At 46.3% G+C, this 13808-nt stretch overlaps 1 protein-coding gene across 3 annotated transcripts in view; it reads left to right on the forward strand.

Annotated features, from left to right (window-relative positions):
• ZC3H13 (zinc finger CCCH-type containing 13) overlaps window positions 1-13808 on the forward strand; it is a 519948-nt gene that overhangs the window by 17391 nt on the left and 488749 nt on the right. For all 3 annotated transcript variants that reach the window (XM_086935008.1, XM_086935009.1, XM_086935010.1), the window contains exon 2: window positions 7494-7627. In XM_086935008.1, coding sequence (XP_086791134.1) covers window positions 7494-7627 — 134 coding nt within the window. The remainder of the gene's footprint in view (window positions 1-7493; window positions 7628-13808) is intronic.

A 13808-nucleotide genomic window follows, 5' to 3' on the forward strand; every position in this document is an offset into this window, starting at 1 on the left:
TTTAAAGCCCGAATCCTTGCCAACTCCCTCTAGTTCTGAGACCAAATGCTGAAGAGACCTAAAAGGGTGAGCGAGCGATATCATGAGGTCATCTGCATGCATTGCCAACGTATGTTCTCTACCATCCTGGTGATGCACATCATTTGTGGACTACTCCATATCCTATTCACCAGCGGCTCCATATACAGGGTGAAAAGAAGGGGAGACAGGACAGCCCTGTCCAGTGCTGCATGCAATACTAAGAGGTTGTGACAACACTCTGACCCCTTCCCTCAGAACGGCATAAATACTGCACACCCATTTCTGAAACCGTTGGCCAAGGCCAAACTTGGCCAATACCTCCCACAGGTACGGCGAGTGTACTAGGTCAAATGCTTTTTCAGCGTCCACCAATAGCATTATTGCTGGTATACGTGATCGATGAGACTTGTGTATGAGGTGACAGAGGCCCTTGGTGTTATTGCTTCAGTCCCTCTCGGGGATAAATCCTGCCTGATCAGGGTCGACCAAACCCCGCATGTATGGGGTCTGGCGGGTGGCTAATATGCTAGTAAATATTTTGGCATCCACATTCATCAAAGATATGGAGCGGTAAGAGACACAGTCTACTGTATTTTGGAATCACAGTGATAATGGCGTCTATCATGGTCTCTGTGAGGGTCCCTGAGATGCTGAAAGAGTTGTATAAGTGGGCCAAGACGTGTGCCAGTGTCGGTACCAATGTCTTATAGAAGTCTGTAGGGTAGCCATCCTGACCGTGTCTTACCCTGCTGTAGCCCGGCTATGGCAGCCAGAACCTCTGCCAGTAGGATATCCCTATCCATATGTGTGGAATCTTTATCAGGAGAATGCTCCACAGGGAGTAAAGCAACGTACCTGTTTGCTTCATTCAAATCAAGCGTCTCCACTGTGTACAATGTGGCATAAAGGCGCTCAGATTCTTGCACAATCTGCAAGTCCTGACAGACTGTGTCTCCCTGCTGTGTCTCAGATTCAGATATCCTTTGCCTAAACTTAGGCATACAACCTATGGGCTAGAAAACGTCCCTCCTGGTTACAGCCAGAGTAAAACTTTTGTTTAATGCGAATGAAGGCATATTTAGCTATATCTATATCCAAAGCGTTAAGCTCCTTGCGAGTTGATTTGAGTTGGCGCCTGAGTTGATGGGTGCCCGAGCGTTAATGCCCCTCCGAGATCCCTCACGTGACCTTCTAACATAAGTCTCTTCACTTTCCTGTCTTTGTTGTGTTGCACAGATACAGCGATTAACGTGCCCCTTATTACCCCTTTCAAGGTAATCAATAGCAAGGCAAAGGGAATTTCTGGGGTATCATTTAGGTCAAGGAATTTGCGCATCTCAGTGGTAGTTTCGGTGGTGACGCAGTCATAATGCAGAAGCTTGAAATTTAGACGCCAGTTGCCTGACTATGATAAGTTAGATGGAATGCGTATGTTTCCGATAACAGGAGAGCGTTCAGACAGGGCCCCTATTCCCAATTCCTCTCCCATGATGGCCAAAGTCATCAGAGGCAACGTTAGGAAAAGGTCTATGTGGCTGTGGCGTAAAATGTATATGCCCTGTCGGAGATGTGTGTAGCCACACATCTTCAAGTCCCATATCCCTCAACTGCTGAAGGCCTGCCATTATAAAGGTCCCAGTTTGACCTATTCTTTGAGCTGCTCTGTCCCTGAGGGTATGTGCTACCAAACTGAAGACTCCGCCTATCGGGATGCAATTGTCGCAGGATGTCCTTAACCTACCCATGGAAGCCAAGAGTAAGGATTTTAGATGGTCATTGGGGGCATACACTGTGGCTATTGTAAATGTATATGGGTATTTGGAGTGCAGTTATCTCAGCATGATTTGTATAATGCAATCGGGGAAGTGTGTGGCTGGAAGGACTGTCTACCCGGCACGTTTCTGAGAGCCAGAGGAGGAAAAACTGACGTTCAAAGCAGCGGGAACGCCAACAGTACCAATACTTCTGGAGGAGATGGGTCTCCTGGGTAAGACCTATATTTTCCATTTGACTTCTTTAAGTATAGCGATACAGGCCAGTCGCTTCACTGGGGCAGTGAGGCCTTGAACATTAAGGCTAAGGACTTTAATCATGGTAGGGAGTAAACCATCATGCCCAGACTACAAGTAGGAGTAATCTGGTTCAAATGTGTGTAATATCAGGGGTGCAGCAGTACCACCAGGGCTTACCGAAGATCAGTGGTCCGCTCCACCTCTGAATGTGAGTGTCAGTAAGTAGCAACTGAGTCACTGGTCAAAGGGTCAGTCATTTTCAGGCTCCGATGCACTCCTGTTGTTGCAGCTGCTGCAGAAAGCTGGTCGCGTCTCATGACTTTCATATGCAAAGGACTTTGCCGCCGATGACTTTGCAGCGCACAACTTACCTATGGATCGTGAGGAGGACCGGGCCTTAGGGTTTCAAATCTCGTACTTTGAGACGAGTTCAGGACCTAGGTCAGTGTGCGCCTCCTGGAGGGTGCAAATTGCATGCGTCCCCTTATGCCATACAAAAATAAGTCGGAAAGGGTTCGCCCATCGGTACTAATCCCTTTTTCTCGAAAGAAAGCTATGGCTCTTCGTGGTGTTCTGCATCACTGAAGGCTGAGTTGACAGAGATATGGGAAGATACAGATTTTCACGCTTTCACAATTGATGATAGACATATCCCGGACTGCTGCTATGATGATTTTTTTCTGCTTATAGGAGTGGAGGCATGTGAGGATGTCTTGAGGCGTGCCCAAGGTCTTTGCTGGTCTGCCTGCTCTGTCTATGTGCTCAAGTTGAATGTCCTTGTCCACCAGTTCCGTTGCCACTTGCCTGAAGAATCGCATCACTTACTCTTCCAGTCCCCCCCCAAACCGGCCTGCAATCCAGGCGGTAGTATAGGTTGCCGTTTGTCTCGCAGTTCCCATTGGCGCTCATTACTTTCTTTATCCTTTGAAGTCTGCTGCAATGTCCTGTCCGAGGGCCGCAGTATCTCTCAAGGCCCCAAAGAGCTGTTGCGGGTCAATGGTTCCTTAGACGACTGTTCTTAAGTTTCAGGTGTTGCGTCCTGAGAAGAGAGAGCGGGTGGGGTGACAGGGGATTGCTCTGATTTCTTTTTTTTGTTAAGCGGTGGTTTGTTCAACATTTCTTTGATATTGGTGTCCTTATTTTATTTTTTTGGAGGGGTTTGCAGGCATGAAATGGAGTAAGGCGTGCCGGCAGTGAAGTATGTAAGTCCATGCTGGTCGTACGGTGCCGAGAGGCCGAGCCGCCTGATTAGGTTATGATTTACGGGTGAAGGATCTGTGTGGAGTCCCTATCGGTGTTGCGTTGCCCTCTCTTACCTTGGTGGGCATGGACTGCCCTGTAATTGTGGTAGGGGGGTTTTGTGTTCCACAGCACGGGCAGCATCAACCCCAGAGCGCAAGGTATGGGTCTCAGGCCTCACCCCTCCAATTAGTACCAGGCGAGGTGGTGGCCTTTCTCAGGGATCTGTCATGGCCGCCTGATGAACGGTCGGCCATCAAAGCTCCCAGGCTCAAACTGCACTGTAAAAGGCCATCCAGGCCAGTCTGCCAGACAGGGCATCTCCCCTCACACTCCGCAGAAAGTTGCCGGCAGAAGAGGCTGACTGTGTCACCCCCTGGGCCTAGGTACACTGATCTTCTGCACCTGTGTGGGGGAGGCATGCAAAAGTGGTGGCAAGAGGGCTTCTTATTGCACAGTTTCCTCAATAAATCAATCGGAGTACTTGTAAAGCGCGCTACTTACCCGTGAGGGTCTCAAGGCGCTGAGAGGGGGGGGGGGGGGCGCTACTGCTCGAAGAGCCAGGTCTTGAGGAGTCTTCTGAAGGCGAGTAGGTCTTGGGTCTGCCGTAGGTGGGTAGGGAGGGTGTTCCAGGTCGTTAGGGGGCGAGGTAGGAGAAGGATCTGCCGCTGGAGGTTGTTTGTTGGATGCGCGGGACATCGGCGAGGCTGGCGGAGCGGAGCTGGCGGGTCGGGGTGTGGCAGTTGAGTCTGCTGTTCAGGTAGGCTGGTCCGGCGTTGTGGAGTGCTTTGTGTGCGTTGGTGAGGAGCTTGAAGGTGATCCTCTTGTCGACTGGGAGCCAGTGTAGGTCTCTCAGGTGGGGGGGGTGATGTGGCTGCTGCGGGGGACGTTGACGATCAGTCGGGCGGAGGTGTTTTGGATGCGTTTTAGTCATCGTAGGTGTTTGGCTGGGATTCCTGCGTAGAGTGTGTTGCCGTAGTCCAGTCTGCTGCTGACTAGGGCCTGTGTCACCGTTCTTCTTGATTTGGTCGGGATCCACTTGTAGATCCTGCGGAGCATGCAGAGAGGGTATTGTAGCAGGAGGAGACGGCGTTGACCTGTTTAGGCATGGAGATGGATGAGTCGAGGATGAATCCTAGGTTGCGGGCATGGTCGTGGGTGTTGGTGCTGCTCCCAGTGTGGTCGGCCACCAGGAGTCATCCCTGGCTGAGGGGGTGGGTCCGAGGATGAGTACCTGCGTCTTGTCGAGTTTAGCTCCAGACGGCTGTTCTGCATCCAGTCTGCAACGGCCTTCATTCCCTCGTGGAGGTTGCTTTTGGTGGTGTGCGGGTCCTTTGTGAGGGAGAGGATGAGCTAGGTGTCGTCGGCGTAGGAGATGATGTTGAGGTCATGTTGGCGGGCCACATATGCGAAGGGGGCCATGTAGATGTTGAACAGCGACGGGTCCACTATCCCGTCCAGGCACCAGTGCACGCATATCTGTGCTCACCTTTTCAACCCCACCGTGCTTTGTCACTGAACATCCCTGTTCTCACTGGCCTTCACCTGCTGGACCCCAGTGACTCTCGAGAGCTTGGGCGGGTCCTCCAGCTCTGCCAGGGTTGCTCCTGGTTAAATCATGGAGTCGCCACCATTTTTGGTCTTTAGCAGACTCACCTTCTGCGTTGTCTTAAGCTTTGTGACGATTCTGCAGTCATTAATCAGTGCTGCTGGTGCCTGCCATGATACATATATTTAGAGTGGTGTGATGGTAGTGCTCATTTTTCTCTTCCGGTTTGGAAATAATGACACAGAACTTTCTATTTGGAAACTTCGAAATGTCTAGTGGTAGAGTTCTAGTGAAGAGTGGATAGAAAGTAAAACGATAAGAACTTGGAAGCAGCACAAGACTGCTTAGATGCCTTTGGCAGATTAAGACTATCAAACTTTAGGCTGCAGGTTACAGTGTAGCAAGATATGTCCCATTCTGCCACTCACTGCTTTAAATACAAGCAACACTACCGTATAAACTAGTTTGTTCTTGGCAGAGAAACAGTCACCTTAGTGGCGATATGTATAGGTTGGAGTATACATTAGGGGATTGTACAGAGTTTTTGTGCAAGGTATAGGCTTTGTCTAGTGTGGCGAATGAGTACTGGGGTCCACCTACAAGTAGAGTATTGCATTAGTCTAGCCTAATGTGCTGCGTTAAAAAAAGAAAATCCATCCTCATAGATAGGCTCAACAGAACCCTAATGTTAGCAGAGGTCAAATTCAGTGTGCCAGGTAAACTTGGCAGATTCGTAGAGCTTTGTGCTGCCAATGATTGAAAGTACTCCATTTCAATTTTAAAATGTTATCATGAGTTAGCATATATCCATCTAGCCGCATATGGCTGTGAGACAGTTTGCATATTGTGCTTGAAGGACGAGAGCGTAGAAAAGAAGCATTACATATTTGAGTATCTTCAAATTAGAGAGGTGACTGAAATTCAAAACTGGTGTATAAACTGGTGTGTATCAAGGTTTCAGAATTCCAGGCAACCAAGAAGGAGCCACCTGAGACATTTGGGGGCCAGGCATGTGATTCAGTTATGTATACTCTAGTACGGTGATGTACCATGTCAAATGCAGTGAACGGGTCTAAAAGAATGTTAAGGAGAAGAGGTGACGATTTATGTTGGGCTTTGGTGATCATGTTGAACATTTGCAGAAGTCTGGTTTTCATGCAGTGAAGGAAACACTTGATTGAAAAGAGCTGAGAAGGTTATTTGAGAAGCAGTACAGTGTGATATGAATGCAGACAAACAGTTTTTATTTTAGAGAAAATAAAACATTGCAATTCTTTGGTTTATAATTTGGCAGAGTGGAAGGATCAACAGAAGTAGATTTTTTTATAATGAGGTATGCTGCACATACCACAGCTTACTTCACGCATTGGGGTATGTGCCAACAATAAGGGATTGGTTAAAGAGGTACTTGTGAAGAAGGGCAAAAGTCCTGATGGTAAGAGATCTTAATTGTTTGGAAGGTGCACGCAGTGGGTTGCAGCTTTGATAATTGCAATTCGTTCAGAAGGAGGTGTTATGATATCTATATTCTAGATCTTTAACAGAAAACACACCTCTGATTTGTTTGTTGATTCCATGAAACTCTTGAGTGTGAGGATATCCGGAGTGTACATACTCTTAATTGTATAGAGGTCCTCATAAGTGCTAAACTGGATGCAATGTATGTGGGTAGTTTTAGAAAGAAATGAAACTGATGTTCTGGTTTGTCGCTTGCCCCAGATTTTGTTTAATTTATTTATTTTTATTTTTCGTTCATGTGTTTATTCATGCAACCACATGAAACCATAGAGCGCTGATGGAGCAGAAGTGGGGGGAAGGGCTAGACTGCAGTATAGGTCAGTATTTAATTCGCAAACACTTGGCAGATGAGTTGGGTCTTCAGAAAATTGTGGAAGCTACTTAAGTTAGTTTCTTGATGGAGGTCTGGTTGAAGAGAGTTCCAGAGATAGGTACCTTGTTAGTGAAGTCTGCCTTTAAACAGTTTCCGCTTTGATGGAAGTAGCAGTCGATCATTTAGGGAGGCACGCCATCGTAGGCATTTGGTTGGGCTTGAAAGATATAACTGGTGTAACAGGGGTAAGCCAAGCAGGTTCTCGTGCATTAGACACATGGCTTCGAATTTGATCATTTGTTTGACAGGAAGCCATTGTAGATACTTAATGGCACGGGTGTTGCTCCATATCAAAATCGTTTATCTGCATGTGCAAGCAGATTCCCTTCACCCAGACGAGCTGACTGGGAGATTGCTCTGAAAGGGGATCAATGTTGATTCTTTTATCGCAATTTCTCCAAAAGATCACATTTCCCTTCAGGTGCATCTCTGTGGTAAAGGTCAACATATATGTTTTTTCCACCCTCCTATTTTGAGTGCGGAAGTACAAAACCAGGTATACATACGTTTTCACTGGGTTTTGGGTGGTAAAAAGGGCATGGTGCACATGAGCAATTTGAGATAGAAATAGTTAAAATCCCAGTTTTACGCTTCTGTCCTTCCATCAGCTTCAACCAGTGCTTTGCAATGAATCCTATCAAAACTCTTCCCACTGTGCATAGACTTTTGCTCTTTTCTAACTTGCCTGTCCCTCCTTTTTCCCTACCCCAGCAAATCTGAGAGCTGCTCCTTTTCGACGTGAACTACATAATCAATTTTATTGACCTTTTTTTATTTTCAGGGCGAAAGAAACCAAAAATGTCTAAAATAAGACGGAAAGTCACAGTGGAGAATACCAAGACCATTTCGGATAGCACTTCTCGCAGGCCCAGTGTGTTTGAAAGGCTTGGACCCAGTACTGGGATGAGTACAGAGGTGAGTTAAGAACACCTTAATGCTCCCTTTTCTCCTCCAATCCCAATGGATGTGTGTACAGGACAAGCAGTTTGAGAGGACATGCGTATAGATGCAATGGACACATTTTATAAATAGATGTGGAGCCTAACTCGTCTTCCAGGTACTGTGTATAGGTTAACACATTGTACACCCCTCACCTCACTATACCTCTTCCCTCTTTCTTGTATCTAAAGGTGTTGGAGTAAATATCTCTGAAATTAATTTGTATACACATATCTGTCTGAAGGAGCATTAGTTATAAGTAGTTTCTGAATTGTCCAGGGTCCATAGAAAATCCACTACTGAGATGCTAGAGCTTTAGAATTCATTCATTTGTATTAAAGCTTTGGGACACAGATTGAGTGCCATTATTGAACCCAACCCTGAAGTACAAACATTAGAAATCTATGGAAGTAAGTTTGTTTTTCCCCTTTAAAAAGATTTTATTATGTGTGGTCCTAATTCATAATCAGACCAATTTACCAAATTATTACTTCGCTAACTTTTAACTTAAAGTTCATTAGTTAATGGTATGTAGGCGATAGTGCATGATACTAATTAGAACATAAACCATTAAAGTTTTCTTCGAAATAATGAGGTAGAAAGTTCTGTTTAACCCCAAGTGAATCAGGTTGCAAGTTTGTCTGCACTATGAAAATTCCAAGCCCTCTTAAATGCTTGTCAGTACAGGAGTTGTAGCCAGGGGCTGTGTGTTTGCATGACAGCATGGTACTACCTTTCATAAGTAGACAATATCTCCTGTATGTTATTTAGAAAGCCAGAGAGAGAATCCTTAAGTAGATATTCCCCAGCATTGGTAAATAGTGTATGGATGATCCAGATTTGAAACCTGGCCCTGGATCCTCAAGGCTGGAAAAGCAGAGGAAATGTTTCTCTCCATGGACAAACCATAAATTCACTGCCACAAACACCACCAAGTCTCTATTGTTTGGGGTGAGCAATGGGAAACGATTTATTCATTTTTATAACTTAAAAAAACAGTTGATCTCTTCACATACTTGTTAAGTGAGGTTCATTCTAATGTTTCAATAAAGGGTATAAAAGAGGACAGTGACTCTGCCAACATTTTCAGGATAACAGTTGACAATATAATTGATTTTTATTTACAATCAGTGGCCTTATCATTGAGCACCTTGTTTTAAGTACATTGGTATGTTGCAGAAGTGTAGGAGGTGACGTCTTTTACTTCTAATGCACATTTGCTTTTAGGATCCAAAAAACCCTGAACGTTTGCGTGCTACAATTGACCTGCAATAAGTTGACTGCTGTCTAAGCTTGAACATCGCATCCTCCATTTTGGGGGTGAATATCCTTCTGGTTTAAGCACCAGAAGAATTTGTTTTGGTTTGAAAAACAAAAAAAACCTCCAGGTTGCTGTGAAAGAATTCCCCTCTCACCTTGTCCTTGCTTATTTATTACACTTTTCGAGTATTAATATGCTGACCTCACAGCGTGAAAGTGAAAGCAGTCAACTCCATTAGCGCTATGTACATTCACTTTGATTGGTACTCTGGGGTATATGCATTGATCAACGAGGAAGATTTACCGCCAGAAAGGACACAGACAGGGTCCTCTTCTGATTGAAGTGCTACCTTCCATGGGTGGGTGGACCTAAAGCGTGTTAGTGGAACATACCAAAGTTGTAATCATGTGAAGACATAATTGATTTCACGTGGGAGAAATGAGGGAAAACAAAATACTACATTTTTTATCAATTGAATTCCCACTATTTTCGGCCTCAAAATATAAAGAAGTGTGCAAGAAAGAACACATTCTGCGAATGTCTTCTAAATTGCATGATAGTTTTGATAACTGAAAATTAAGAGTTGTTCAAGTAACTAATATTCCTAAACTCAGAATCATAGGCACGTTTAAAAAAATGCATAGGTTTCTTTCCTATCTAATTTTCATTCATTCACATTTTGTCTTAATTGATGTATGGTCAGTACAGAATAAATTATTTTAAAAAGCAACTTTTAACTATTGCATGTTTTTGGACAACTAACAAACAGTATCTGTCCCTGCTACCAAAAGGGTCTGATGGACATAATAGTAGTGTTCGACACCGCACCATAACCTCAATGTGGACTAAAACAGTTGTCTTAAAACTAAAATCGAAGGGATTTCCAGACGCACCGCTTCTTGTTTGATAAATACCCCACTCGCTATCAGCAAATTAACTCCTCTTCATTAAACCCCTCAGCCTCACCCCTCTTGTTCGACCACAAGATCTGTATTGTAACTATGTCTATAACGCGCTTAAGTTTGTAAGTTGCAGATTTTGTCTCTGCCAAAAATGCTCATAATTGTACTTGTTGTGAAGCGCTCTGATACCCTGAGGTCCAGCTAGCGCTATACAAAACTTCTAAATAAATAAATAAAATGGTATATGATTTTTGAAAAATGGTCATCTGGGAATAAAATTATAGCTGAAAAACGTTGTCACCTATTCCTTTTTTCCTACCTACATTATATTTTCGTTTGTGTGTTGTTCCATTGGCATTGCAGCAAACAAAAATCCATGGCTGTAGTCTACAGCAGGGGCCTTTCCAACAGCACTCTCTTAGGGCATCAGTGACCCTAGAGGCAGAGAGAGGCCAGGTGAGCACAGCAGACCAGATTCTCGTGCTGGCGTCCTCCATTCATCCTGCCCTCCTCCTCTGACCACCTTCGCAGCAGTGCCATGCAAAGCCTGAAGCTGCAGTGCTCAGTGACCTTTGAGTAAGCTGCGCATGGCAAAGATACCACCAACCACAATGTCTCTCTTAAATCATTTATGAGCTTGAGCACAGGACCATGTTGACTGTGCATTTTTTATTCAGTTGTGGATCCTCATGTTTCCCTTTTCTACACCCTTTCTGCTGATTCCAGGTTCCCTTGTTTGCTTTCCCTGGCACTTACCCTAGGTCTGATTCTCTGAAACCTTCTTCTGTTATGTCTGGTGGTGGTAACATATGACAATCAAAATAGGCATGTCAAGCTGCACACATGCTTGTAAAACATAGTATGGGTATAAAAATACCCTGTATGTCCATTGGTGATGAGCAGCCCTACCTTGGTTGGTCCACTTTGCCTGGGGTTGTGGGGCGTTGGTGCAGTGATGTCTTTAGGGGTCCCAATTCCGGTGCAGGAGTTTCCTGAAGTTGTATGAAAGAGGCTGCAGGCGCGACTGGAAGTCAAGTCTGGGCAAACTCAAGCGTAGGTACCGTCACCTCCCTTGGGCTTTTCTTGAGCACAGGTGCATAGGTGATTTGAGGCGGTGGGTTGCATCGGTCACAGACTCACATCTTTGTTTCTGCATGAGGGTCAAACATGACAGCTGGGCCACTCATGAAGTGAGTCTCACTGGGGGAGCTTTTCAGTAGCTTTTGCCACCACCGCCCGGAGTCACCGGACGCCACTACCCACGCCGCCGCCCCGGAACTGCAATTCCCGGCAGCCTCAGCGGCGGCGCACTCTACCCACGCCTCAGCAGCGCCAGGAGGCGCATTTAACAAGCGCAGCGGGCGGCGAAGCTGGGGAGCTTTTCAGTAGGGATTGAGAGCCCTACCTTTTGCCACCACCGCCAGGAGTCACCGGACGCCAATACCCGCGCCGCCGCCCCGATACTGCAATTCCTGGTAGCCTCAGCGGCGGCGCGCTCTACCCATGCCGCAGCAGCGCCAGGAGGCGCATTTAACAAGCGCAGCGGCCGGCAAAGCTGTGTAGCTTTTCAGTAGGGAGTGAGAGCCCTACCTTTTGCCACCACCACCAGGAGTCACCGGACGCCACTACCCGCGCCGCCACCCCGATACTGCAATTCCTGGTAGCCTCAGCGGCAGCGCGCTCTACCCACGCCGCAGCAGCGACAGGAGGCGCATTTAACAAGCGCAGCGGCCGGCGAAGCTGGGGAGCTTTTCAGTAGGGAGTGAGAGCCCTACCTTTTGCCGCCACCGCCAGGAGTCACCGGACGCCACTACCCGCGCCGCCGCACCCGGGACTGCAATTCCCGGCAGCCTCAGCGGCGGCGCGCTCTACCCACGCCGCAGCAGCGCCAGGAGGCACATTTAAGAAGCGCAGCACCCCGCTTCGCGGGATGCACTCGGGACGAGCCGGGCGAAGCCCGGGCCCGGTGAAGGACGGGACGGGCTACCCCTCTAAAATCATTAATTATGGTCAGTGAGAGGCTGTGTTTCCTGGTATTGCTTGGTACTGTTTTGGATTTTTTTACCAACTGAGCTGTTTTCCGCCGTACCGTGTCTGCCTCACCTACCATGGGTGATGATAATAGGAAATCTACTGGAGGGTCACTAATGGGTACTCTGGACAATTTTCTGGTAAGAGTATCTACAGCTTTAGCCCGGGACATTGAGTTAACAGAAAAGAGATTATCTCTGGACATTGCTTTCGATAAGAGATCTTCAATGGGCAGTCTGGCTAAAGCCCAGTTCCCAGACCCCCAACAGCCTAACACCTATGACTTAACATCATCCCCGGGGGAGGGAGAGAGATGTCAAACACTATTACATCCTGAGGGGCCTTTAATATGCCAGACAGACTGTCCCACTATCTCAATGGACACGAGACCTGTGACTAACTCCCGTATTACTGCAGGGTCTTTGTATTCGCCCAATATTAAGACCCGGTCAGCTAGCAGTAACCTTAAAGCGGGCGGACCTCAACAGTCATTGGGACCGACAACTAAAAGGAAGCGCACTGGGGCTCAAGCACAAATTTCTGGGAGAAGAGCAAAAATAAGGAAATAAACTTTGCCTAATGAGGCTTTACCTAAAGAGACTCTGATATCAGCCTCTTCCCATAAATCTCCTACCACCGCCACAACACAACTAGCGACCGATGGGGATATTTTTCCATCATGCGATAGGGATGAAATACAAAGCCAGATGGGCCCATCATTCTGGACAAAATTAGAGTGTATCGTTAAGAGGGCCTGCCTCTCATTGTGTGACAGACTGGACTCCATTGAATCTAGACTTGTGTGTCTTGAACTTTCAATTGCATCAGTACAGGCGAGGGGGGTGAATCTTGTCATTGGGGTGAACAGTAAGCTGTCTGGTGTCCCAGGACTAAGTGCAGCAGTTATTTACCCTAAAGCACCCTGTAAAATGAGTGATAATGCTGGTTTGTCTGAATCTTTGGAGCCCTGTCCTGAATCCATTCCACTTAATCCGATAGTGGCAGAACAACCAGTACAAAAGGATAGAATACAGCTAACAGTTCCTAGTGGACCTGTGGCCCAGAAACAAGTTCCTGCCCATATTGTAGCTGGTCTACCAACTATAGAGCTCCCCCCAGAATCATCTCCTTATGTGGTCATTTTGGCAGGGGTCCCTCCACTGAATCAGGGGAAAAGGGAAACATATATGGACCTAAAGAATAAGTGTATTTTCTGGCTTAACAATAATCGTTCACTACCATCCCATATGAGTGCAGAAATCCTCTTCGCTAGAAGAGTTGGGTGGGTGGGGAAACAGCCAAAGTCCACTGTAGGGGATCGCATAATTATTAATTTTAGGGATAGAAATACTGTCAAATACATTTGTAACTGGCCACCAGGGGATACAGCATCCTCAATTTTATCGCTACCACTGTCTCATTTTTATGCACCAGCCTATTCCATGAACAGGGGAAAATTCCCAGGGAACATAATGTTATCTAATGTGTTTGATGTCCTATCAGGGCTGGTAGATTGTGATTGACAGCAAATTTATGATTGTGGGAGTATGGATCCACTGGTTGAGAATGACAGTCGGGCGTGTGATAGATTGAGTTTTAGGTCAATTAGAACTGGCCCAAATGAAAGGAGTGTAGCTCTCACAGAGAAGGCTGAAGATGACCTATGCCCCAGGTACGGTACCGAGAAGGGAAAACCCCTAACCAAATTCTGAATTGGATGTAATGCCATGTCAAGTTCCCTACACTAAGGGGACTGAGTATTCTAATAGCCCTCCCAGTGAAATATGTTTGACATCATTGATGTCATGGAATCTGGCTGGTATGGGGTCGAAGGTGGCCTCGCCAGACTGGGCAGATTTCATAGATTTTTTTTGTTTGAATATCTTTTATTAAGTTTTCAACATATGTTCACAATACATGTCAAAACAACGGGCAAATGGAACAAGTCATCCTTTCAATTTTC

The sequence above is a fragment of the Lissotriton vulgaris genome, chromosome 8 (assembly GCF_964263255.1).
Source record: "Lissotriton vulgaris chromosome 8, aLisVul1.2, whole genome shotgun sequence".
Taxonomy (NCBI): domain Eukaryota; kingdom Metazoa; phylum Chordata; class Amphibia; order Caudata; family Salamandridae; genus Lissotriton; species Lissotriton vulgaris.